The sequence below is a fragment of the Ursus americanus genome, chromosome 30 (genome assembly GCF_024610735.1).
Source record: "Ursus americanus isolate L20-20 chromosome 30, mUrsAme1.1.p, whole genome shotgun sequence".
Classification (NCBI taxonomy): Eukaryota; Metazoa; Chordata; class Mammalia; order Carnivora; family Ursidae; genus Ursus; species Ursus americanus.
The window spans coordinates 31726302-31752201 of record NC_142156.1 but is presented as its reverse complement, the minus strand read 5'-3'; the positions used below and the strand labels follow the sequence as shown (position 1 = coordinate 31752201).

Sequence of the window (25900 nt, the reverse complement as noted above, 5' to 3'; positions counted from 1 at the left end):
CAAATTGACGTGAGACCAACTAATAGGAGAAAATTCAGTGTAATAGCGTGCCCACGGGGAATCCACACGGACATGGAAATCACAGATCAGTCAGGCAAAATGAGGCATATGTGTCATTCCGAACTGAGGAGAAGGGGGCAGGGGTCTGGGACTTCAGAGGAGGGGAATGCACATCACAGGGCAATAAGAACAAATGTTTGGGGGTGCCCCGGTGGCTCAGTTGGCTGAACATTTGCCAGGATCCCGGGATCAAGTCCCGCATCGGGCTCCTTGCTCAGCGGGGTCCCTGCTTCTCCCTTTGCCTGCCGCTCCCCCTGTTTGAGCGCTCGCTCGCTCACTCTCTCACAAATAAAATACAATATTAAAAAAAAAAAAAGGAACAGCTGTTTGCCCGGCTGTACTGATGGGTCACTCAGATAACCTCTATCTCTGCTCATAACCCTTATTTTGAGAAAGCCCCCCCCCCCAATCTAGATTCTTCTGTATAGTTAAGGGAAGCATAGAAGTTTCTCTTCAGCTCATAGTCTTGATTGCCTTCAGCTCAGAATAATCTCCATGTCACAGTGGCCCGTCTTGGGGCAACCTGCCGTTGGCCCCCGACAAAAATAACCCCTGCTGTCATAGAAAATGTGGGTAATACGAAGAAGTGTGGTCAGCTTCCCTGTGTCACCCTTCCACAGATCTGTACTGTACCCTGGAGGTGGACTCCTTTGGTTATTTTGTGAATAAAGCCAAGACACGCGTTTACAGAGACACAGCGGAGCCCAACTGGAACGAGGTGAGGTACTGATTCCAGGGGCGGCTTGCGTGCTGGCGCTGGCCTGCCAGGATCTTGTCCTTGAGGAGAGTCTGAACGCCTCCCCGCCCCCGCCCCAAGGCTCCCTGATGGCTCCACCCCCCCACCCCCACCCCCCACAGGCGCCACCGCCAGCATTCCACCAGCTTGCCAGGAATCTCCTGGGAGGAGAGAGGGGGGACTAGTCCAAGAGATTTTATCTCTGTGTTCCTGAGAATCCAACCCCCCCTCCCCGGTCACAAAGAAACAGCCTATTTTGCTGGAGAAGCATTTGGAAAACGAACTTAAAAGGGCTTTTTGTGCTGCCTTTGTTATGCTTACTGTTTACTTGGTAAGTTTCCATAGCTTTTCCTCGGAAGTTGGAATGAGCCCTGTGACCCTCTTGGTTTCTGGAAGCCTGAGGCTCTTTTTGCCAGCAGGGGTGGGGGTAGGCACCCTGTTTGCCTGTCCCGGGTGTTGGGTTTGTAGAGTTGGTGCTATTTTGGCCTTCACCTTGGAGAGCTGTTGTGTTCACTTGCTTGCTGTCTTGCCTTGAGCCTTGGGAGTACAGGAATGATTACAGAGTGGCCAATATTGATGAAGTCCCCAGATCCGTGAGAATGCCATTTCCCAGTTTCTGGAGCAGCTGTGGCTCTCAAAGGCCTCATGCTTAAAGATATGGGTGGGATCACACCACTCACCCCCCTGCAGAAGAAGCAGCTGAGTCCCACCTGGCTGCCTGGTCCACCTCAGTTCACGTGGCTCATGGGGCCACCCCCAGCTCTCCTTTCTTGGTGTCCACTGCTCTGATCATCAGACTCAATGCCTTGTAGGACGGCGAGCCTATAAGATTGCCCCGGCATGATAGCTCTGGGTGTCCCTGCACAAAGGGTGGTGGCTGCTGTGGCGAGGGAGCAGCACAGCCACATGGAGCCCCCAAAGGCTTTGCAGGGAGCAAGAGGGCTGGGACTGACAGGGGCAGTGAGGGAGGGGTGCTAGACTCAGCACAAAGGGTTCAGGTTGAGCCAGCGGTGGAGGCTCAAGGAACCAAGGCACGGAGGGTTCCAGACCAGTAGGTCACCTGGTGGCCAGCCTGGGTGTGCCACTGAATGGTCCAGGGGTGTTACATGTTCCTGGTACATGCGCCCTCCCCACCCCCATGCAGGCTCAGAAATCTCTCCTTTTCTCTTTTCCGTCACCCTCTTTCCATTTCCCCACCACAAACCTGTGCCTGCAACAGCACTGGTGTGAAATGCAGAATTTACCGAAGATATCCTGGGGTGATGGAGGAGAAGGTTAACACCACACATCCCACAGCAGACAACTCGAAAGCCCACAGGAGCTTTTCTTTTCAAATAGACTGATATTTTTAGAGCAGATTTAGGTCCACAGGTTTAGGTCCAGAGCAGAAAGAGACAGAGATTTCCCATATACCTGCTGTCCCCAAACATGCACAGCCTCCCCCCACTAATCGGTGACCCTACACTGACACATCATTATCACCCAAAGTCCATAGAATATCTGCATTTATAACCAGTACCCTTGAGCTTCTGATGCATGTGGCATGGGGACTGCCCTTTGACATATGGCTTAGGGAGTTCGAATTAGATGTTAGAGGCATTCAGAGCTTCCAGAAGCATCCAGACTGGGCCACAAAGGGCTGCTGACAGGGAACTGACCTCTGAGGGTCTTCATCGCAGGACTGAAGTGGAGAGGGTCTTGAGGCATGGGTCCTTCTGGGGCAGCAAGGAAGCCGTTGGACCTGTCTGCTCATGAGGAACTTTCCTTCTTTCTTGGGACTTCAGGAATTCGAGATCGAGCTGGAAGGCTCCCAGACCTTGAGGATACTGTGCTATGAAAAGTGTTACAACAAAACGAAAATCACCAAGGAGGATGGCGAGAGCACAGACAGGATCATGGGGAAGGGCCAGGTCCAGGTGAGGCCTCCACTCTCCTCTCCCCCTGCAGAGTCCCTCTGCGCCACCCCCTCCCATGTCTGACACACCCTTCTCTGGATGCTCCCAGTTCTTTCCCCAGTTGACCTTCTGGGACATGGAGATGGCCTGGCTCCAGGGGTTGGGGGCAGGTGCCCCTGGACTTGCAAGGGACCTTCACAGGTCCTTTCCTGCCCCTCTCTCTCTCTCCGAGTGTCTGTTATCCCCATCTTGTCCTCAAAGGAAGTTCAGTTCAGCTTGTTCTCACAGCAGGGGCCTCAGTTCCTCCATGGCACTGTGTTTCCTGTGGCCTCACCTGTGCAGTTCTGCGCCCCACGGGGGTGGTGGGGGGAGCCCTGATACCCATGTTCCTCATGGGCCTCTTACCAGACCCAGCCAGGCGGGTTCCTCCCTGCCCTGCCCCTGGGGTGGGCACTGACTGCTCCTGCTCCTCTCCAACCCTCAGATCCTCGGGGAAAGCCTCCAGCAGGAGGGGGCTGGGCCTTCCAGTCCGTTGGAGAAGGGGGCTCTCCACAAAGCCCCACCTCCCTTCCCTGAGGGCAGGAAGTAAAATCCTTTGGTGCTGAAATACTAAGCAGCAGGGATGAAGGAGAGGGAGGGTGACTCACCCCGAGTAATTTCCTCTTCTTGCGGAGGGTTGGGGCAGGGCACATGCTCATCCTTCAGAGGGGCAAGTCCTCAGTTAGCGGGGGCTCTAGGCCCCCCTCTCTGTTTCAAAGTCAGGTTCTCAGGTTCTGGTTCCCCAGGTTTTCATGTGTCTGTTTTCCCACCCTGGAAGCCTATTAGGGAATTCAGTGGTTCAGGGCCTCCAGGGACCCCCTCCCACCCTGTACCTTGAGACCAGGTCTAAAAGCAGAAATGCTCCTCTGACTGCCTTATACCTGCCCCCCCCCCACCTACCTGCCAGCAGACACCACCCCATACCCCATACCTTCCCAGGAGAGCAGGCCCAGGGCCTTAGGTGCCCCCACAGACAGGACCTGGGGCTGGACTCTACTGAGGTCAGGGGTAGCACCAGCCTGGGGCAACACTCCAGCGAGCCCACTAAAGTTTGGGATGCACATTGGGGATCAGTGGGGCAGCCTTGCCTGGCATAGGGAAAGCAGGAATCTTGACCCCTCTCTCAGATGGTGTAACTGGGGCACAGGGGGTTCCAACCAGACCAGGTTCGGCTACTCGCCGCTGATAAAATCCAGAGGCAGAGAGATGAGAGGTGGTGAGACAAGAAAAGGATTTACTCCAGTGCCAAAAATACTTGCAGGTTTACGGAAGGAAAGTGTGGGACAGGGGTAGATGGGGGTCTGCAGGTGGGCAGTGAAGGTCGTGTGGAGCAGTGTCTTGGGGTCATCACGTGGGGTCTGCAGTCAGGACAGTCCTTACTGCTTGAGGGGGAGCTTCGGTTCTCTCACGGGATGCTTTGCCCGCAGGGTCTTTTCCCTGAGTTAAGAGATAAGCTGGAAAGAAGAACATAGTGAGGAAGTGCGGACTGAGGTCGAAGTGGAGGTGGTTGAAATCCTCTGTCAATGGGCATGGTCTTTGAGGGCCAGCCACTGGTCCAGGGCCACTCGGCAGATGTCCTGGACGTGGGTCCTACCTGTGGCTTAGATGCTGAGGGAGAAGGGGATGGTTCCTCCTTGCTCCCCGTCAGCCTGATTTACCACTGAGCCAGTTAGTTGTAGGGGTCTTGGTAGCAAAGGGCTTCCGGGTGGAGGAAGCAGAAATGCCAGCCAGTGCTTTTCAGCTCTTCCACTTTTGGGGTCCTATCCAGGGATCTTTGACAGCCAGGTCCTTTCCCCAGCCAGAGTCACCCCCATGAGCTGGGCATGGGTCCCACCTTGACAGATGCGTGTGCCCACTACAAAGTTGGGGTGATAGGTGTGGCTGTGAGGGTGGCTCGCATGCCCAGTGCGGACACTCACCACTCTGCGGCTCATGTGCGCTGACTCCCCAGTGGCCTTGAGATCCCACCCTGTATTTCCACATCCATCCCCTTCACCTCCTTGGCTTGACAGAGAGCCCCATGGATTGAGTCAACCACATCGAGGGGCTCTTCTGCTCTTAAGGGACGCTAAGGTGTTTTCCAGATTTTGCTGTCTGTGAGCATGCTGGTGCTGGACATCTTGGAGGACCGACATGTTTTGGCACCTACTGGGCAACAGTCACAGCTCAGGCCCTTTGAGTTTTTGGGCTCTGGTCTGCTGCTCAACAACTAATGTGTCCCGCCTGCTCCCCCTCCCTTCCCTCTCCATGTTTGTGTCTGCCCCCAGCCCCGGCTTTCCTCCCGCACACCCACACCCTGACCCCCGCCTTGCAGAGAGCCCCAAGGCAAGCTAAGGGTGCACATGGACTGATGTCCAGCTCCTTTTTTCAGTCCATCACACAAGACTAAGGGAGGCTCCAATTCCATTGACCTTTGACGCGAATCGTCATATTCTCCAGTGCTAGAGTCCCGGGTGGTAAGATTTGAACCAGGGCCTCTGAGCACTGCCCCTGGATAATCGGGTGTCTCAGTGGCAAAGAGAAAAGAAAGGGTACTCATCCTCTTCCTTTATTGTATTGAGCCCTCTGTGAAAACCCTTTGCTATGATACTACTGGATATAAACAAAATATTCCTTTTAGAGCACAGCCGGTGCTCTCGGACACATGGGGGTGCCAGGTGAGCACCCTGCCCTGTCCTGGGGAAGAAGAGAGCATTGGGGTTGTGGGGGCCGGCTTGGGGCATCACTCCAAGCTCTGGCTGTTCTCTTCCCCTTTCTGCCCTCTGACCCGGTCTGCGTTTCCCTGTGCACACACTCTGAGGGGTGCTTCTCAGCAAACACTCTGCTTTCCTGATCCTTCTAGTAGGACAAGATAGGATAGGCATGGAGGACATGGACTCTGTTTAAAAAAAAAAAGTTGTACATGACCTTGTTAGAACATCAAGGTTGACTATATTAGCAGGATACAAGTATAGGGACCACTGCAGTGGGGTTTTGCAGCAGGGGAGAAAGATGGAGCCCAACTCTGAATATGACACGGAGAGAGGGAATTTATAGCCAAGGAGCTGGTGTGGGGGATCATCGGTTGAAAGTTACTAAAGGGAAACATTAGGGATAGGGGGGGATTCTGGCTAAACCAACCTAACGGGTTTCTTGTGGAAAGCAGGCCAGGGCAATCATGCATCAACAAGGAGTGGTGAGGGGCAAGGAGTCGGGTCAGATGTTGAAGGTAATCATCTATCAAAGATATCGGGGTGGTTCTTGCTAAAATTGGGCTCTTGGGGACATTCCCAAGAACAAGATCTAGTTGGAAAACAGCTCAGAGGAGCCTGACTGGTGTGGCCAAAGGGAGACCCTTTGAGTGCGCCTCCTGTGAGCTGGGGCAAGTCATCACTGCCCAGATAAACATCTTCCCTCACGTGTAAACTGGGGCCAGGGGCCATGGAGCCGGGCGTGGGGGTCTTCAGTGGCCACTGCTGCTGTTATTACTCAGGTGTCGTCACTGTTGGTGGAGAAGGCGGGCTCTGGCTCCACCCCCTCATCCGTGTCTGCTTCCGTGGAAGAGCCGAGTGAGTGGGAAGCCTGGCTCCTGAGCCATCATTAGCCAGGAAGGAATCCCAGCATGACACAAGGTCCGTTTATGACTCACAGAGTAAGCAGTGGCTGGGCTGCCCCTGGAGACCCCCATTCCCGGTGGAGCTTGTTTATGAGCTGGCATCCCCAGGAGCAAGAAGGCAGGAAGTCAGAGGAGGAGGTTATGGCCCCCTGTGACCCCAGCTAGGCCGCTTTCTGCCTCCCCCAATGCTCCCAGACACTGTTTTCTGTGTGGGGCACACGTAGGGGAGGGCGTCCATGACTCTGGGGGTACAGCCTTCCTGAGTGGGGGCTTTTCCCAATAATATCAGGCCTCTGTAGAGCCCTGCCTGTCCTGTTGCTGGGGTCGGGGGGTGGGTGGGAATAGAATGGCCTTCCCCCGGCCCAAGTGCTTCCCCCCATATGTACATTAACTCATAAGTTGAGTGTAAAACCCTTCCTGTGAGGTGGGGAAGGTGCAGCGCCCCAGGAGTGTCTGAGGGGGGCCAGGGAGAAGTCCACAGCTGGCCAGGAGGGAGAAGCCAGGCAGGCCCCTCCAAGGGGCCAGGGGTGGAAATCAAGTCCCCAGCAAAGCTGCTCACACACCTGTCTGGGCAGAAGGTATCAGAGTCATCTGGGGAGCTAGGTCCCAACTTCCTGGGGCTGATGAGCTGATGGTGCAGGAACCATGGTCTAAGTCTCAGGTCTCGGCCCTTGCTCTTCAGATGACTGGCCAGATCCCTACTTCCCCTCCTAAATGGTGGAATCTCCATGAGATGAGGATGGAGGGCTCCCCCTCCCAAACCCAGGATGGGTGAGTTGGTTTGTTCAGAGTGTCAGGCCATACCAGACAGAAGGGCAGAAGGACATAGCGTATAAGAGGGATGCAGCCCTGGGGGCGCCAGCTGTCCAAGAAAGAGTCAGACTCACAAACCTGAGCCCTCGTGTGCAGACAGGTGCCCAGGGCCCCACTGAGAGTCGTCCCTGAGTCTCATCTCTGAGTCTGAGCAAGCAAAGCCATCCCTGCCCATCACCAGACACCAGGAGCCCACAGTGCCACCCTGGTGATCAAGGGCTTCCTGCATGCCGGGCGCCAGGACCCCGAGAACAAGAAGACATCTGCCCGTGTTTCACAGAGCAGAGGGTCCCAGGAAGGAAGGATGCTGCGGATGGGCCAAGAGCCAGAGCAGGCCATGACACAGTTATTTTGGGGGAGTCGGGACAGAGAAATCTTCACAGAGTTGGGGTCACTGGGTCACAGGGGAAGGATTTTCGCAGGCGGAGGTGTCAAACGTCCTGTGCTCTGAGCGGAGCAGGGGCTGATGGGGATGCACCTGTTGTGGCGGAGGTGGAGGGCTGGCCAAAGTAGCCCGAGTGGGGCTGCGGGGGTGGGAAGGGGGCCTGCAACCACTGCCCGAGCGCTCCGGCACATCCTAGGCCGGGGGCTGGGACCAGCATCCAGGGATGATCACCAGATTCACCAAAGCCCAGGGAAATTGGAGCTTCGCGGTTATTAGGAAGTCCGTCCTTCCATCTTTCCCTGCTGTCTTCTCCATTTGTGAATTTTCTGTGTTGCTAAACCCCCTCCACCCTGTTTCTTCTCAGTGATTAACTTTATATCAAATCCTAGAATTTTGTCTTCTTCCATTTCTTCTGATACTTTGCATGTCTAGCTGGGCTCACAAGTCATTCCAGTGGGATCATCAGAGTTTGTTTTTTCTTTCTAACATTTTTTGTGGGTTTCGGATGAGATTGGGGCTTCAGGTTTCTGGTTTGACCCTTCTTTATTCGAAGCTGGTGCTTGGGGTGGCCATACATGGTTTCCCAGACTCTGCCGGCCTGGATTGCTTGCCTTATGCGTGGAAACCTGGTTGGATACAGACTGATAGGTCCAATTGTGCCCCCCTCCTAGGGGTGCCCTGACACCCATGCTCCAGCCCTCACCAAGACCTCACTGTGATGTCTACCCACTTGCGGGCAGTCTGCTCATTCAATGACCAGTTCTGTGGTACTTGTGTCCCAAAAGCCCACCGAAGTGCCCAATAGCACTGGAAGGAAGCTTAAGTGTCCATCAGCTGGTGGGTCCATAAACCAAGTGTGGTATATCCACATGGAGAAATATTATGCAGCTGTACCAGAGGAATGACATTCAGATACACGCTACGTGGATGAACTGTGACATTGTACTGAGATAAGCCAGACACAAAAGGATGAGTGACATAGGATTCCAGTTACAGGGGGGTACCTGGGACCAGTGAACTAGGGACTGAGTGTAGCACAGAGGTTCACAGGGGCTGGGAGGGGGCTGGGAATGGGAGTTACTGTTTCACGGGGACGTGTTTGGGATGAAGAAGTTTTGGGGGTAGTTGGTGGTGGTGATTGCACAACATTGGGGATGTACTTAATGCTACCGAACTGTGCACTTAAAAATGGTTAACTTTATGTTGTATATATTTTACCACCAATTTTTAAAGAGTTAGCATGTCCACAGGGTGCAGGGATGGACACGGGAGCCCAGACTCAGCAATTAGTCCCCTTTGTGAAATCCCCCACCACCAGAGGGATAGTCAGCCCCTCGGCCGTGCGGCGTGGTGGGGAAGCCTCCTTCGGGAACTTCTCGCAGCCACCCCCCAGAGCCTCAGCACCCTCACCTGCAAGAGGGCAGGTGTCTGGCTCTCAGTAATCCCCAGTGACCAAATGCTCGCTCTGTGCCAGTAGGCGTTGTAATGCATGTGTATTAAAGATGCTTACGTTGTGTGTCCTATGTATACACGTCTGGGCACGGTGGTACCACAGCGAACGAAAGAGACAAAAGCCCTGTCCTTGGGGCTGGTACGGGAGGCAGACATCAACCAAAATAAGAATAAGGGCTGTGGTCAGACCGGAAGGAGACAGGGCTCGGGGAAGATGTGGTTTTCAGTCAGGCAGTTGGGGACAGCAGGTACTGTTACAAAGGTACCGAGAGATCCGTCCTTTCATCATGGGGATTATCTCAGGGCCATGCGTGTTCCATCCACACAGCCACTCACTGCGCCAGGGCGTCCTGTTGGGGGGAGAAAAGCCTTCCGGGGTGCCTGGGCGGGGTGGGGGGAGGTCGGGGGCGCTCAGAGATGAATGAGACGCAGCCCATGTTGCGGGTAGACGAGCAAGGGGAGAAACCCATGTCATCTCTGAAACTATCTTGGAGAGGTCCGAAGGGTCTCTTGTACGAGTAACATAAAATGAGTGATGATTGTGTTTCATAAACATATTAGGACGATTTTAGGCTGTGAAAGTTACGAACATATAAAAATACATGAGCAAATCCTTCTTGTACAGATTCCCCGGGATTTGCCCGGAAGAAGTGTACCTCTGTCACCGTGAAGAAAGTGTGGCCGTGTGGCCTGGGCCCTCCTTGCTCTGTGTGGTCCAGTTGGGACCCTATATCTTTGTTTCTTCAACTGGTATGCCATACAGTGCCTCCATCTGAAGTATACAATTCAGGCATTTGTAGTAAATTTACACAGTTGTATAACTCTCACCAACAATCCAATTTTAGAATATTTCCATTCCCCAAAACAGTTTCATCATTCCCATTTATAATCGCCCACTGTTCTTACCCCCAGACCCAGGCTGATCTGCTTTTTTGTTTACAGATTTTCCCATTCTGCATATTTCATATAAATGGGATCATTCTATATTATGTGGCCTTTTGTGACAGGCTTCTAACAGCACGTTTGTGAGGGTCCCCCACATCACGGCAAGCGTCGGTCATGGCTGAATCATATTCCATCGTATATATTCATTCACCACGTTCTGTTTATCCACTCACCAGTTGATGGACACTTGGGTTTCCAGCTCGGGGCTGTTACGGTTAGCGCTGCTAGGAACGTGTCCACACAAGTCTTTGTGTGAATGGATGTTTTCATTCTTCCCATGTGGAGACCTGGGGGTGGAATTGCTGTGTCCGGCAGCCAAGTTTAGCTCTATGAGGAGCTGCCCTACTTTTTGAGAGTGGCTGCTGTATTTTATATCCCCAGCGGCAGTGTCTGAGGGCTCCTGTTTCTCCGCAGCCTCACCAGCACTTGTTATCATCTGTCTTTTTGATCTTAGATGTCCTGCGCGGTGTTCCTTTATCCATTTAAGTGGTGCTGGAGCTGGTGGGGATCAGAGAAGGGCAGCAAAGAATTACAGATGTGGACGTTAGAGCTCAGGAGAACAGATTATAGCAATAGGAGCAGAAGCAGGACATCAGATTACCCTCCTGGGGCGATTTCTCCAGGCGTCTCTCAGAAGACCCATTCCAGGGTGGAGGTTAGAGTGCACACATGTGAAGCCCTGCTGGGCCATCCTGGGCGGTGTTGGTGGGCACAGAGGGAACGGTCTTGCCTCCTTTGGACAGTTTAGTCCTGCCTCTCAGGCTAAAGATGCGCCTGGTCCTCAGCAAAGCCACCCAGGCCTATGGGGGCCACCATCCACCAGGCCCACCACCCACCATTGTTCCCCCACCTCGCCCAACCCCAGGGAGACAAGCTGGAAACCAGCCCTTCCTCCAGAGAACACTGGGGGTGAGCAGACACCCCCCCCCCCGCCCTGTCCCGTCCTCATCCCCCATCCCCCAGCAGCAGGCACATTCCTTGCCGAGACCTTGAGACCCCGAGAGGCCCCCATGGGCGTCTGGAGCACCATTTCCTGGTCCTCTCCGCTCAGTCATCTATTTTTCCAAATCCCAGTCCTGGCTTGTTTATTTCTCTGGTCCTTTAAATAGCCGCACAAGAGCGCGTGCCAGCCTTGAATGTCGTTCGGGGCTGGACTGCACTGAGCTTCGGGTCTCATCATCGTGTTATTCTTCATGCTACTTCCGCTCTGCTCGGCACACTCTGTTCTTTGGAGCCAAGCCAGCGGGGCGCCGGTCTTTCCCACTAGAGCTGCCCCGAGTCCTGGGGGCTGGGTGAGGAACCGCCTGGCAGCACCATGGCCCAGCTCTGCACTCTGGAGGCCAGGTCATGCCAAAGCCTCTGGGGTCAGGTGGCGGCAGGGCCGGACATTGGTGTTGACAGTGGATGATGGCACTGAACCCCCTCCACTGGGCTGGCTGTGCTCTGGGGGGCCATGGGATGTCTGCTCTGAATCCGCTCAAGACAGTGCATGCTATTATTGGTGTCACTGGCTGGGGTGGTACAGGCTCGGGGTGGGGGTATCCCTAGAGCACGTCCAGCCATGAGGCAAGCTGGCCAGGCAGACACGTGTTACTCAGTGTTTCCAAATGCGCCCACAGGAAACCAGCCACTTGAGAAGGAAGCTTGGCTTTTCTGGGCTTTAAAGAAAACTGACTCGTTGAAATTCCCGTAACCAATAGTCTGCTGGTGGGGGACGGGGCTGTATTTTCCCAACACACAAAAAAGGAGAATCAAGGAGTGATCGGAAACTTTGACCTTGGCGAGCCAGGCTGCAGGGGTGGGGCTTCCCGAGAAGCGTGGTCAAAAGGCAGTGGAGGCCAGGAGCTTGTCACACTCCTGTTCTTCTGTGCTCCTGTCCAAACACGCTCCTATCTGGCCACAGCGGCCTCTCAGAGCAGCAGGGCCAAGGATGCGAGAGACGCCATCTGCCCCCGCCGCTGTGCAGGGCCTCCTACGGTACTTCCACCCCAGCCGAGTGGGCCGGAGCCGACTGGCCTTTGCCGAAAAGCACTTGTGTGCTCGGGGCACCGCCCTGTGGACCCACATCCGAAACCTCGTGTGCAAGGGCAAGGTGGGCAGATGGGTGTGCCATGGTTTCCCGGGTGGGCCACGTCGGGGCAGGGTCCCAGCCCCCTGGATGTGCTGCTCCGTCGCTCTGCTTGTTGGCTGCATTGAGAGGAGGGCCCAGTGATTACCATTCCTGGGAGGGAAAGTGGGGGGGTCTCCTGCTGAAGCGGTGGCGGTGGGAAGCTCTCCCTTTCCCTAGGAGCAAGAGGAACAGTGTCTGTCCCCTTCCTTCCTGGACAGCCAGGGCACAGGATTTGGGGGTGATAGGCTGGCAGTGCACCCCCCTTAACCACTTTGCACCACACCTGGTCTGGTTGAGGGCGTGGAGCCCCGGCATCATCCCCCTCCTGCCTCCCCTGGAGGAGGCTGTTCCCCCCGCTGGATGCTTGGGATTCGCTCTCACGGGGAAGCACCAGTTGGGAGGTTTCCTTTTCTGAGTGGTTTGTAACTGCCTGGTCCCTGCTCATAGGCCTTGCCCCTCAGGGTGGGGTCCCTGTCGCCCAGGGCTATGGCCCCTAAGAACCTCCTGGGACAGATGAGGAATGAGAACCTGTGACCCTGCAGCCTCAGGAGGGAGACGCTGTGCCACCCTTTGTTCTTCTGTCATTCTGTCTGTACATTTCAAATCCTTGGGGATGGTAACCAGTAGGCCCTAGAAGGGGAGGCGATGCCCCCCACCCCCCGCCAGGAGTCTGTGTGCTGAGCCTCCATGCTCAGGGAGAGAGGCTCAGGTTGTACACACCTGAGAGGTAACTGCCGCTGGACCTTCTCTCCTCTCCTGCACGAGGCCCACGTGGCTCTCACCTATTGAGTCTCTTGCAGGGGACAGATATGGGATACCTGTCCTGAGCACCCCTCTGGACCTGGTGCTGTGCTTGGCACTGTCCTGTGCGTGTGCGTGTGTGTGCATGTGCAGAAATTGTGAGGCGTGGACCCCGCTCTCAGGTAGTTTGTCTAGTCACAGACATGAACCGTCGCCCAAAGCAAGTGATGAAGTCACAAGGTCCTGCGTGAGGAGTAACAGGTTACATGGTGTCAAACAGTGGCTCCCTAACCTGGCTTTAGATCAGATCCCTTGGGGAGGTTTCTAGTTAGGTGAATCCCCCCCCCCCCAGCTGCTGGTGCAACTCTGGGAGTAGAACCTGGGGAGCTGTGTTTTTAAACAAGATCTTCCCAGGTGCTCATTCGTCCAGCCCAGCTACTTGTATGGAATGTGTGCTCCCCAAAACAGGGGAGATGGAGCCCTCATAGATGGGGGGCCCTTGGCCTGACCACGGAGGTCTGGGGCTCATAGCAGCATAGACTTGGGTGAGATTAAGCAGCATGGTCCCGCGGGCCAGCGCTCAGACAGTGCTCTGTGGGGTAGAAGTCAGAGGGGCTGCAGAAGGCCCCTTCCAGCCCCTGTCACTGGCTGTGTGATTTGGAGATGGGCTCTGGGTCCTTCTGAGCCACAGGACTGGCCTGGACTGGAGACCCCTCCTTCATGGGCTCCTACAACCAAACCATGTAGCACACTCAGGGGGACGACTGTCCCAAACTCTTCATTGGCATGCCCTCTGAAAGTTCCTATTGAAATTGGGTTTCCCAAAATATTTAAGCCGACTGCCCAGCCTCCCTGAGCTGCACATAGCGCCAGCGATGGTTGGTGAGAGGGAGCAAGATGGCTGCCAGCATGGACTTGAACTCCCAGTGGGAAGGGACAGAGGGAGGAATGGGGCCCCCAGCCATGAGCCTGGAACCCATGAAGCACAGGTCTGGGAGCAGGAGATCTCTCAGTTTCCAGGGGTTTTCTAGCAAGTTCTCTTTCAGGACCCCTCTTGGCCTCTAGATAGAGGTGCCAGCAGAGGTCCAGCTCTAATTCTGACTTAGGTGTGGAGCAGTCACAGGCTTGGACTGCTGCCTGGCAGGGTCTCTATGCAGACCCCTGGGCACCTGATAATCATAACTGCTTGCTTTCAGCTGGACCCCCAGGCCCTGCAGGACAGAGACTGGCAGCGGACTGTCATCGCCATGAATGGGGTATGTTGGCGCCTACCTTTCCCATAAGATTAGGGTGGCCCCGATTTCTCCCAGAACAGTCAGAAGGAGGCTGAGCCTGAGCTAGTGTTGAGGTGGGATGTGGCTGGAGGAGAGAGAGGCGCTGCAAAGCAGACTCACGACAGGCAGGAAAGAATCCATTTGGTGGCTGGAGTGCAGTCACCAGCCAGGCGCTGAGCGTCCCTCCTTGAGCAAGACAGGCAGGACCTCGACCCTGGGGTCTGCCTGTGGAAACTGAGACCCTGATTAGTTTTCAGGGTCCCAGAAGGTTTAGACCTTTAAAAATAATAAGAAGAAACAAAACCGTTACATACCAGAAAAAGTCCGGGCATATGTGACAAAATGTTAAACATTTGATAGATAATTCATGGCTTTTTGTTATGTTATTTTCTGTACTTTTCCTCTCGTTTTGTTAACTATTAAGAAAGAGAAGCCGTGGGGATTAGGGTTGGGGGCAGTGTCCTGCAAGAACTAATCCTTAAATCACCCTGACCGTTCCTAGTTCTTGCTGAGTTGGGCCAGGGACCTGCCCTGCACTGGGATCTTAGCCCACTTGCTCGGGGAGGGGGAGTGATTTGCCAAGCCCCCAGGCCTCTGGGAACTGGGACTGTGAGTCCCAGAAGGGTGAGAGGGCCGTGCCCCTGCCTCCCCCTGCAGATTGAAGTGAAACTCTCCATCAAGTTCACCAGCAGGGAGTTCAGCTTGAAGAGAATGCCTTCCCGAAAACAGACGGGCGTCTTCGGAGTCAAGATTGCTGTGGTCACCAAGTGAGTGAGAGGGACTAGGACTCATGCGTCTCTCATCCCCGGGCAGAGTGGGCACCCCCCCCCCAGGTGTTTCTGAAGGAAAGAACAGGTGAGGGTCTCCCCTCTTTGTACGTGGTCCTCTGTACAAGGCCACCTCCCAGGCCCCTGGAGCACTCTGTGTGCTTGGTTACCTCCCATGTTTACTGCGAAACTTGCCCCTGTCAGCTTAGGAATGTCCTCAGCCCCTTCCCATGCGGGGCGGGGGGGGGGGGGGTTGGCGGGCGGGCTCCCACACTACAGGAACTGTACAAGGTCAGGGTTTTCTTCCCTTGCTCAGAATCTGTCCCTCTCGGGGTTCCTGTGGAATGATGGCCACCCCAGCCCCTTGGTCAGGTCAGTTGCCAGGAGAAGTCTGTATGTTGGTTTGAGAGCAGTTCTCAGGGACACAGGCCTCTTCCTCCCAGAATCCATTCACTTTCCCCATTAGGAATCTGGCTGGGCCCCTAACTTCGCTGGTCGTCCAGGCTGGGGCCCGCATCAGATGTTTCCTGGACACCTAATTGTGTCCGAACACCACTCCCTGCCCCCAGCTGCACCCTAGCTGTCCCCACAGCTCTCTGGATGGGTCTGGGCCTGAGCAGAGAGGACTGTGTCAGTGGTTACCCCAAATAAGTGCTGCTGATGGGGGTGGCTTGGGAGAGTGCTTTGCTGGGCTCCTGAATCCCGTTGCTCAACGAGGCTAAAGCAAACCTTCCTAACAGCATGTCTCCTCTTTTTGAAGTATTCCTACTCCAGGGTCCTGTGTGGAGGTCCTGGAATGGTGCATTGTTAAGACGTGAGCAGGAAGTGTTTAGAATCACAGGATTCCAAGTGTTGATGTTAGACAGCCCTGTGGAGTCATTCATCCAGCAGATGTTGGTGGAGTGCTGCTGTGTGCAGGGCTCACCTCTTGCTGAGGCCTGGAGGGGTCAGGATTCACCTCTCACACAGCAAGTGGTGGCAGGGCCAAGACTGGGTCCAGGACTCTGTGCGGCCACCTGTTAGCCCAGTGCCTGGGATCTTTTAACTGACTTCCTATGGCTGATTCCACTTAGAAAAAGCCTCCTGACCTTCTCCTAAATCCTGTATAATTCACAGAGCATCCAGCTACCTTAGAAAGGCCCTAACGATGGGGGCACCTGGGTGGCTCAGTCAGTTAGGCGTCTGACTTTGGCTCAGGTCATGTTCTCAGGGTCCTGGGATCGAGCCCCACGGTGGGCTCCCCCCTCAACAGGGAGTTTGCTTGTCCTTCTCCCTCTGTCTCCTCCCCCTGTTCATGCACTCTCTCTCTCTCTCAAATAAATAAAATCTTTTAAAAGGAAGAAAAAGTCCCTAATAAGACGTAAGCAAGCAATGGTAATCATGAACTCTCACAGCACAGGAAAGCGTGCGGACAGGTCCATGTGAGCCCGACCCTGGGGGCCTTCATCACCCCCACCTCCAGGTGTCCAGTGTGCAGACAGGTGGTGGGTCCAGCCCCACTGCGGCCTTAGCCAGGGCTGCCAGGCACTGAAGGCACTGTCCCCCCTCCGCAGGAGGGAGAGATCCAAGGTCCCCTACATCGTGCGCCAGTGCGTGGAGGAGATTGAGCGCCGGGGCATGGAGGAAGTGGGCATCTACCGTGTGTCTGGAGTGGCCACGGACATCCAGGCGCTGAAGGCGGCCTTTGACGTCAGTGAGTGTCAGCCTGGGCAGCACGGGTTGGGGGTGTGGGCGTGGTGACCGTGTGCTTCCCACAGCTCATGCTGCTAGATTAGGCTCCGTACCTTTCCTTCACTTGTTTAATTTTTCAAATGAAAAGAAGAGGGAGCGGTGGCAGGAGGTTCTGCGGAAGCCCGTTCTCCTGTCTGAACCATGCATGTGTGGCTCCCCTAGAGTTGGACCAGGGGCTTCTGTGGGGCCGCCCCACCTTGCACTGGGGTTTGGTCTGCTTCCACTGGGTGGAAAAGAGGTGCTGACCAAAGCCTAGGAGTCAGTGTGGTCTGACTATTAGAAGTTGGTGGAACTCCCTCAGTCCCCAGATGAGGACACTGAGACCCCAGAGGCTTCTCAGAGTGGAAGGTGGCAGAACCAGGACTTCGTGCCTGCATCCTCTTCCCTCCCTGGCCTATGACGCCGAGGGCCAGTGGCCACCTGAGGCCGGAGGGAAGGCACTGGTTTGAAACTCCAGAATGGAACAAATAATCCCAGTATCTTAATGTTATCAGAAGGTGCCTGCAGCCAGGTCGCTATGGAGCAGAGCTGCCCAGCCTGTGCCCAGGCACAGTGTCTGGCTTCCGCCGGCTTCTCAGCCCCTTGTGGTGGCTCTGCTACCAGGCCACCCCTTGCCCAGCAAGAGAGGGGTGGGGAGGACGCCCCCCCATCAGAACCACTGGCATGCTTGGAAGAAGACGGGCTGTTGAAAGGAGGAAACCCAGAAGCCATCGGCCTGCTGTAGGCTGTGCTGGGCTGAGGCAGGGCGAGTGGAGCCCTGTTTGGGATCCATGAGTAGGCTATGCTCCCATCTCCGCACTCCTTGCAGATAACAAGGATGTGTCGGTGATGATGAGCGAGATGGATGTAAACGCCATCGCCGGAACGCTGAAGCTGTACTTCCGCGAGCTGCCGGAGCCCCTCTTCACCGACGAGTTCTACCCCAACTTCGCCGAGGGCATCGGTGAGCATTGGAGGCCCCCCCCCCCGTCTACCACCGTCCGTGTTTCAGTCCAAACTTTGCAGGTGGCAGGGGGACCGAGAACCTAGCTGGTCCTAGAAGGCCTCTGCCCATCCTCACAGGGCCTCCCAGGGTCCCCATCCCTCCTGAGTATATCAAGAGGGTGAAGCAGCCGGTACCACTGTGGACACACTGGGGTGTGGGGTCCTTGAGGCTCCTTCCTCCTCACTGGAGTGCCCACCCTGTTCCTCTAACCCCGGGTCCTAGTCCCATCAAGTGAGGCTTCAAGCCCCGCCTGACCCTGAGTCAACTTGGAGGGTGGTGTCCCCAAGTGGGGATGCTGGGGTACAAGGGATACAGGGTGATGAGGGAGCTGCCCGGGCCCCAAAAACTCCTGCCCCTCCCTCTTCATTCCGTGCTCAGCTTCTCGTGCCTTGGGCTCTTCCAAGCAGGAGGTGGGAATGGCCAAGCCGACCAGGAGGCAGCTATGCTCTGCATCTCCTAACACTGGTCCCTGGGGTGCTATTCAGCCCTTTGAGATACAGAAAAGGCACCCATCATGAGGTCGTCATCGGGGTCGAGTGCTGTGTGGGTCAGGACGATGATGGGCCTGGACTGTCCTGTGCCCTCTGACATGGGCCCCCGGAGGGGCCTCCAGCTTGGCTGTGACCCTGAGAATAACACCCCTCCCAACCCCCCACAGCTCTGTCAGACCCTGTTGCAAAGGAGAGCTGCATGCTTAACTTGCTGCTGTCACTCCCAGAGGCCAACCTGCTGACCTTCCTCTTCCTTCTGGACCACCTGAAAAGGTAACCCGCAACTCTTCCAGGACCCCCAGGCCACAAGGCAGGTTCTCTTGTGGCCCACTGGCTCTTGTCATGCTCCATGGCTCCTAGTGCCCTCTCTCCCCACTCCTGTCTGTGGTTACTCACCTGCTCTGGGTACTAGAGACCTTGCCACCCTCCCGCCTCGGCTCCACAGTCTTGAGGGAAGAGTGAGCTGCTTCAGCTACAGCCAGTGGCTGGGCTTTCTTTCCCCAGCAGGTCATGGCCCAGAGCTGGCCCAGCCAGCTGCCAGCCTCAGGTGCTCTTCGTCCTAGGCCCCTCCAACCCAGAAGAAGCGGGGTGGGGTCTGCTTTCGGCACAACCAGGGGTGAGGTGTCTGTGTTGTGGAGCCAGCCCAAGGCAGAAAGGGGTAGCTCCCACTGTCAAGTTCCCTGAGCACTGCAGGGTGGTCTGGCCCCTCTGTCTCACCCCCACCCTGTAGGCCATGTCACAGTAGCACCCTCTGCTTTGGCCCTCTGTAGGGTGGCGGAAAAGGAGACAGTGAACAAGATGTCCCTGCACAACCTTGCCACAGTCTTCGGCCCCACGCTGCTCCGGCCATCAGAGAAGGAGAGCAAGGTCCCTGCCAACCCCAGCCAGCCCATATCCATGACCGACAGCTGGTCCCTGGAAGTCATGTCCCAGGTATGAGGAGACAGGCTCCAGCGCACGCCGCCTGACTTCACAGAGGTGGCCTCTGCCTGGCCCACGCAGGGTCCTGCCAGTCGTTCCCACCGAGTTGTACAGGGGAGGGGCCCGAGACGCAGAGAGCGGGACTCGCCTGAGGCCACGTGGCTGGGAGGGGATGGGAGGACCCAGGCCACTGCTCTTCCTACTGTTCCTTCCTGGGGCTTCTCAGGGCTGGCCTGCTGCTCCTTCAGGGACACCCAGATCTCTTGCCAGGATGGGCTCGTTGTCACCAGCACACTCTGCAGCTGTGAGCACCCCTCTGAGCCACTTTCCTCTTTCCTCCTCCCTGCTGTGCTCTGGTAGGTCCAGGTGCTGCTGTACTTCCTGCAGTTGGAGGCCATCCCTGCCCCAGACAGCAAGAGACAGAGCACCCTATTCTCCACTGAAGTCTAAAGGCCCAGTTCCATCTCTAAGAGGCCAGCAGGACGGCCTGGAAACTTCCTGGCAAAATGGGCTATCCACAGAGCGGGAACCGAATCTTCTTGAGGAGTAATTGGGCCGCCTCGTCCCCAAGGGCTGGACCATCTGCCTAGAGACAACTACCCAAGGCAAAAGGCTAAGTGGCCTGGGCAGTTCTGGGCCTCGGGGCCCTTGGGTCTGTGAGCTCCCGCCGGGCCTCAGACTGCAGTTTTCCATGCTGCCACCAGAGAGCGCCCCAAGCCAGCATGCCTCGGCGCGCAGGCCTGGCCGTGGGACCAGGCGAAGGGAGTGGTTTCTGCGAACTTAACTTATCAGAGTTTAAAAGATTTCTACTGGATCACTCGTCAAGATGCACCCTCTCCGGGGAGAAGGGAACATGACCAGATTCCCTCACTATCGTGTCTTGAATAAACACCGATGCTGCTTCATACTGTGGGGGCCACAGTCCTGTCCCCTGTGTGGATGGGGGCTTTTCAGTTTCCCTGACTTAGAAATTCGACTCTGTTTGTGTAACAGGGTTTGAAAAGCTAAGTCAACACTGTGTAGCGTTTGACCCCTTTCACCTCTTTCCTTCTCTTTCTTTCTAGAAGGAACTCTGTCCAGAAATGGGTCTTCCTATTTTGTCCTGTTGCTTTGTTTTTGCTGTTCACGTGCCCCTCAGAAGGCAGCTCCCCATGGAGCCATGTAACGCCTGTCTGTCTGTCTGTCTGTCTGTCCAGGACCGACACCAGGGGGAGGGAGGCCCGGGCTGCGCACTTTATGGCTTCTTCTCCAGGGATAGTGACCCTGTCCACTGCCTACTGGGCACAGGCTCTCCTCTTCGGCTTAAAAAGGCCTCAGTCTCTCTGGCTTCCTCCAGCCCGTCGCCCCCTCTGGCCACACCCTCCCTTCTCCTGATCGTCGCCCCACACAGATCACTTAATTCTCTCGCTCTCTGCTGAACAAACTCAGTAAACTTTTGTAAAAGTTGACTCTTGGCAGCGACAGCTTGCTGACAGCTTGTTTTAAACTTTGATCCGAATAGCCTTTTGATACTTGAATATTTTTAAGTTTTCTACATACTTTCTAATTTTTTTCCTAACAGACTCAGATACCTAATACGATATTAGAATGTACTCCATGGACAATCCGTGTCCCGGCGGCATTTTGTCTTCCTCCACATCCCGGGCCGGTTCTAAAGTCTCCTGAGCACCGGGAACAAGGGAGGGTGAGAAACAGAGGGGAGCTGTTTTACTGGCCAGGCTCAGGGTGCAGGGCTCCTGTCCCGGAGCAGGAGGAAGGACAGACCCCCCTCTCCCGCCGCCGCTGCCCACCTTTCCCGCTCTCCAAATACCAGTACAGAAGCCAGGACATTCCTGGTAACCCTCCTGACCACCCAGCTTAGAGAAAAGGGAACGAGGGAGGCCGCTAAGTATTTGGAAGAAACAAATCTATAAACAATTGCATCCCCCCCTTTTTTTTTTTAAACAGAGGGGTTAGGGCAAGGAGAAAACAAACCATGAGAAGCCATGTGAGAAGAGAGGATGTAGTGAACCAGAGGAGGGAGGTGATGGTGTGACTCAGGAAAAGACGTTTGCTTATCACGTGATTACACCAGTACCTGGTGACAATGTCCCATGATCCTTCCCATGTCCCAGGTGGCAGGGGTGGGGGTGGGAGGGCTCACCTGACAAGGCAGCTCCTGCTTGAACTTGCAGCACCTGGTGGGGGGGGGGGCAGGGCCTGTGCCCCCCAGCCTCCCCTCTGCTTGTGGACCTGCTGAAGCAGGGGGGCGGGGAGACAGCAGAAAACAGTCTCTTGAAGGTCTTACGTCCGCATACTATATTTATTTCTTTATACTTTTTTCTTGGGAGGAGAGCAGACCCACCATTTTAGCGTAGGGCTGCTCTCCTGGGGGGTTAGGGCAGGGAGCAGGGTCCTGTGCCCTCTGCACACTTCTGGATTCATGGGGTTTTTCAGGCCTCCAGCTCCGGGCCGCCTCTGGCCTGCTCCCCATCCCCATCCATCTTAACCACCCTCCAGCCCTGCAAGGGGAATGCACCCGGCTTAGAAAATCTCAACCCAGCCCTCGTTTCTGTTCTCCTGGCGTCATGATTTGCATCTGTCGCATTGAAACTGGAAGCAATATATCAGTGTCTGTGCCAATTTTCGTTCCCTCCCCCATCTCCTCCCTTTTTACTTTTTATTTATATAGAATGTGTGCTCTTTAATGACGGAATGACCACTCTTTCTTGTGTAGCCGTAAAAGCGCTCTTTCGCGGGGTCACAGTGGCGGTGGTCGCTTTGGGTCCCCGGCCGCCTCTGTCGTCCCATCTTACACGTGGGCCTGTGGGTTGGTAAAGCCAGCATAGGGCGCGTTGAGGCCTAGAGCCCAGACATGACCTTCCCCGAGGCTCGGCTGCTGGACTCTGCCATGAGAAGTGATGCTTTCCTGCCCCCCCCCCCAAGTCTGGAGCCTCAGCTGGGGGGCTTGGCTTGGCTGGTCTCAGCAGCTGCATTTCTGCTTTGGGCTCAGCCCTCCATGTACCACCGTGGGGAAAAGGACACTTTCATTAAAGTTACCTGAGACTACTTGGATCAGTGTGATTGCTCCATTCGGAAGAAAAACCATGATGGGAGCCTCTGGGAGAGGGCTGGGGTGGGCAGCAGAGCTGGACGCAGCAGCAGCGGACGAAGAGGGCCCGGGTGCCCCAGAGGCCTCCTAGGAGGGCAGTGCACACTGGTGTGAAGAAGCCAGGCCACGTGAGGCCTACATGCCCCAGGCAGGCACGGCAGGTAGAGGCTGGACGTGTGGCAGCAACAGTCTCTCAGAGCATAATCCCAGAGCCCTCTGGCTTAGGGCGGTGGAGGGACCGGCCAGGTCAAGCCCAGGGCCAGGAGGGCTCCAGCCACACACAGCCAGGCCCTGCACCAGCCCGTTGGTCTCCATGGTTTCCACTGGCCCCGAGGGTTGGTGGTACACGGGTCACTCTTAGCTGCCACCGGCCTTGCCCTCAAGAAGAGCCTGTCTGGCTTAGAGGGGAGTTGTGCCCAGGGTGGAGACAAGTGTGGGACCTGGGTGCAGCTTGGGAGGAACTGGGCCTGTGGCTCACCTGGTAGATGGCAGATGGCCAGTGGGTGTCTTCCTCGGCCCCCTGGGGGTCTCCTTGTGGCTCCCTGGTCAGCCCCCAGGGGTGGGGGCAGTGGGGTATGCGGTCATCCGCTTGGACTGATTCTCCCTCCGGCTGGCCTCCCACACTACTGCCTGTGGAGCGTCACTGAGGCCATTTCACCGAGTGGAGTGTGGAACTGTCCTGGGGAGAGACAGGGCCAGATGGCGGCAGCCCTGAGCCCAGTGTAGCCCTTCACTGGCCTGTGGTGACCTGGAGGAGGTCACGCCAAGGGTACAATAGGATACCCTAGGGATGAAGCTCTACCCTCAGAATCTCCAAAAGCCTCGGAGCCCTTGCCCACAACACCCCTCCCACAGCCCCGCCTTGTGTGCCCTCCCATAGCATCTGCCTCCAGTGTACCCCCCACAGCATTATCTACCAGCACCAGCTCCCAAGGCATCCATCCCACAGCACCCCCCCAGTGCCCCTCAGCATCCCCTCCCCAAACACCCCCTCTCACAACACCCGCCACAGCATCCTCCCCACAGTGTATCCCCCACAGCGCCCCCTCCCACAGGTGGAAGGGTTGATCTTGGGTCTTGCCTGCGTTGGAAAAGCTTCACGTACACCATGCCATCTGTCCGCTCGAACATCTGCCACTGAGGAACAGGCTGCCACTGGCCCTTCTCCTCCAGAGTATTTGGCCCCTAAAAGGCTACAGTTAGCTCCCTGTCCCTACAGTCCTGGTCCTATTTGAAACCATAAAAAATATAATAATAATAATAATAATGAAAAAAATTTTAAGGCCCTACTGAATCTCTTACTAGGATTTGATTTTGGGGGCAAAAGTTGACTGCACCCAAATTGCCAAGAGCAGGCACCATGTCCAGCCGAGTCCAGGCCAGTGATCCCAAATCTGAGATCTTTCACCTCAAAGGGCCTTCAGAAGCCTCTTAGTCCAATCCCTTTACTTGCTAGATGGGGAAACGGAGGCACACAAAGTCCCCCACCCCCACCCCAGTGTCCCAGAGCTGGTTGAGGAGCGAGGCCAGGATGTGTGTGTTCTGTTGGACCCCCCCAAGCTCTCTCCCATTCTGCAGGACTGGACAGGGCTAGACCTTGACCACCAGCTTTGGCTTAGACACAGCAGTGCTCATGTGGGCCACATGGGCTGAGGCCTCCGGGTGTCTTGCATGCACACACCCTGGGCAAATAAAAGGGGCAAAACTGTGTATAGAAATCTCAGAAAAATGTGTATACCTGCCCCCCCAAAATGCCTCAATTGCCTTAAAAAGAAGCCTTTCCATGGACTAACAATGGGCTGTCACAAATAGCTCTGGAAAGATAAACAAAAAGTGAGGGGCGGACAAACAGACCCAGCTCTTGAAGAGGTCCAAATGGCCTCGGAGCAGCTGCCATGGGTCAGCCAGCAGCAGCAGGGCTGAGGGTCACGCCTGGATGAGGAGGGACTAGGGGAGGGGGTGTTGGAACTCAGCTGGTGTAACGAGTTGGAGGAGAGCAGCGGGGCAGCTGCCAGGCAGAGCCCTGTGTCACACGAATATTTCAGCCCCAAAAAGGCAGCCAGGACCATGACAAACAGGCACGCATGTAAATGGTTTCCGGGAAGACAGAACCCTATTGCGCCCCTCAGACGGGTCCAGATTGCAAAGGAAACCAGCTGCTTGTCTGTGCACTCCCGAACGAGTTGCACTGAGCGCCCGGGCCAGGCAGCTGCCCGGACAGCACACGGCTGTGCATCCTGAGAAAGGCCTTCTTGGGGCCTCTTGGACCCGTTCAGCTAGAACAGTGAGGGCTCAGTCCGCAAACCAGCTCCTTTCCGTTCCCCTCCTGTGCGGGGAACTGGTCAGCGCCTGACCAGAAACTCTTCCTTAGGGTTTTCAGTCATTTTGTTGAAACCCAAGCCTGGCAGCTGGGGTTAAGTTCAAATGGGATTCTGGACAAAGAGGGGTCTTTGGGAATGGGGCCTAAACAAGTTCAGTTCCCAAGTAGCTGCCGACTGAGTAGCCACAGAAGTGGAGGTGCCAGGATGGTGGCCACCCCAGACCCAGGAACTCCCTGGGGGCGAAGGGCTTGAGTGCCCATGGACACGTGGACCTCCCAAAGCTGGGGCATGGCCCCCCGGGACCAGCAGGGGCAATCCAGACCCACCCAGAGGGAAGCAGGTGCTGCACATGCTCATTTAAGTATAGCCACAATTTAAATTACATGATAGGCTAGTGTTGACGGACCCCCCCTCAGGATTTGCTGTCTCAGCTCTGATCTGTGGCTGCCCTGTGCCCCAGTGAGCCCCTGCTCCCAACTCCAGGGGGAAATGGGTCAGAAGGAGAGAAAAACAGGGGAGGAGCTGCAGTGCCTTCTATTTTTCTGAACACAGTATTGACAATGTTGGGGAGTGGTGAGCAGAAGTTATTTGGAACAAGCTAAGGTATCTATGACCTTTGTTTGTGTTCTCCAGTAGGTAAACACTCCTGGGCTGCACTTCCCAGCTGGGGCCCTTTCACCTGGTGAGGGCCAGGAAACAACTCCCAGGGCTCCTGGTCCAAGAGCGATGACTTTGGTGGGGCGCCTGGGTGGCACAGCGGTTGGGCGTCTGCCTTCGGCTCAGGCCGTGATCCCGGTGTTATGGGATCGAGCCCCACATCAGGCTCTTCCGCTATGAGCCTGCTTCTTCCTCTCCCACTCCCCCTGCCTGTGTTCCCCCTCTCTCGCTGGCTATCTCTATCTCTGTCAAATAAATAAATAAAATATTTTAATAATAAAAAAAAAAAAAGAGTGATGACTTTGGGAGCCCTCACCGCCCTGGCAGGCACGCGGGTCTCGGGCCTCTGAGTTTCAGCCCCCCCCCCACACGTCCCCTCGTGTCAAATCTACCTCCTGCTGGGCCGTGCCAACATGAGGCAAATCCCTCTTCTGCCCAGCTGGTGTTACCCACACCCTCCACTCCCTCTTCATGGCTGACTTGGAGTTTTCCACTATGTCATGGCTGTTACAAACCGAATTGTGTTCCCCTGCAATTCATATGTTGAAGCCCGAACCCCTAATGCGACTATATTCAGAGATGGAAGCCTTTAGGGAGGTGATTAAGGTTAGATGGAGCTCCTCATCTGATAGCACTGGTGTCCTTATAAGAGGAAGACACACCAGCGATGGATCTCTCTCTCCCCACACACGGGCACGCAGAGGAAAGGCCCTGTGAGGACACAGTAAGAAGGTGGTCCTCTACAAGCCAGGAAGAGAGGCCTCAGGAGAAGCCCCTCCCTCCCGTGGTGTTTTGTTATGCAGCCTAAGCTGACTAATACAATGGCCTCTGGCCTTTGGCCCTTTGAACTCCCGAATGTGGAACCAAGCTTGGAATCCAAGTCCACCCATG

General features: G+C 55.7%; 1 protein-coding gene across 1 annotated transcript in view; it reads left to right on the top strand.

The window, feature by feature from the left end:
- Window positions 1–21988, top strand: part of BCR (BCR activator of RhoGEF and GTPase) — a 119611-nt gene extending 97623 nt beyond the window's left edge. The window contains exons 15-23 of the mRNA XM_045802470.2: window positions 681–778; window positions 2581–2712; window positions 13968–14027; window positions 14703–14812; window positions 16366–16505; window positions 17352–17486; window positions 18187–18292; window positions 18790–18952; window positions 19301–21988. Of these exons, the coding sequence (XP_045658426.2) occupies window positions 681–778; window positions 2581–2712; window positions 13968–14027; window positions 14703–14812; window positions 16366–16505; window positions 17352–17486; window positions 18187–18292; window positions 18790–18952; window positions 19301–19390 (1034 nt within the window). The 3' untranslated portion in view covers window positions 19391–21988. The remainder of the gene's footprint in view (window positions 1–680; window positions 779–2580; window positions 2713–13967; window positions 14028–14702; window positions 14813–16365; window positions 16506–17351; window positions 17487–18186; window positions 18293–18789; window positions 18953–19300) is intronic.
- Window positions 21989–25900: the final 3912 nt, after the last annotated feature.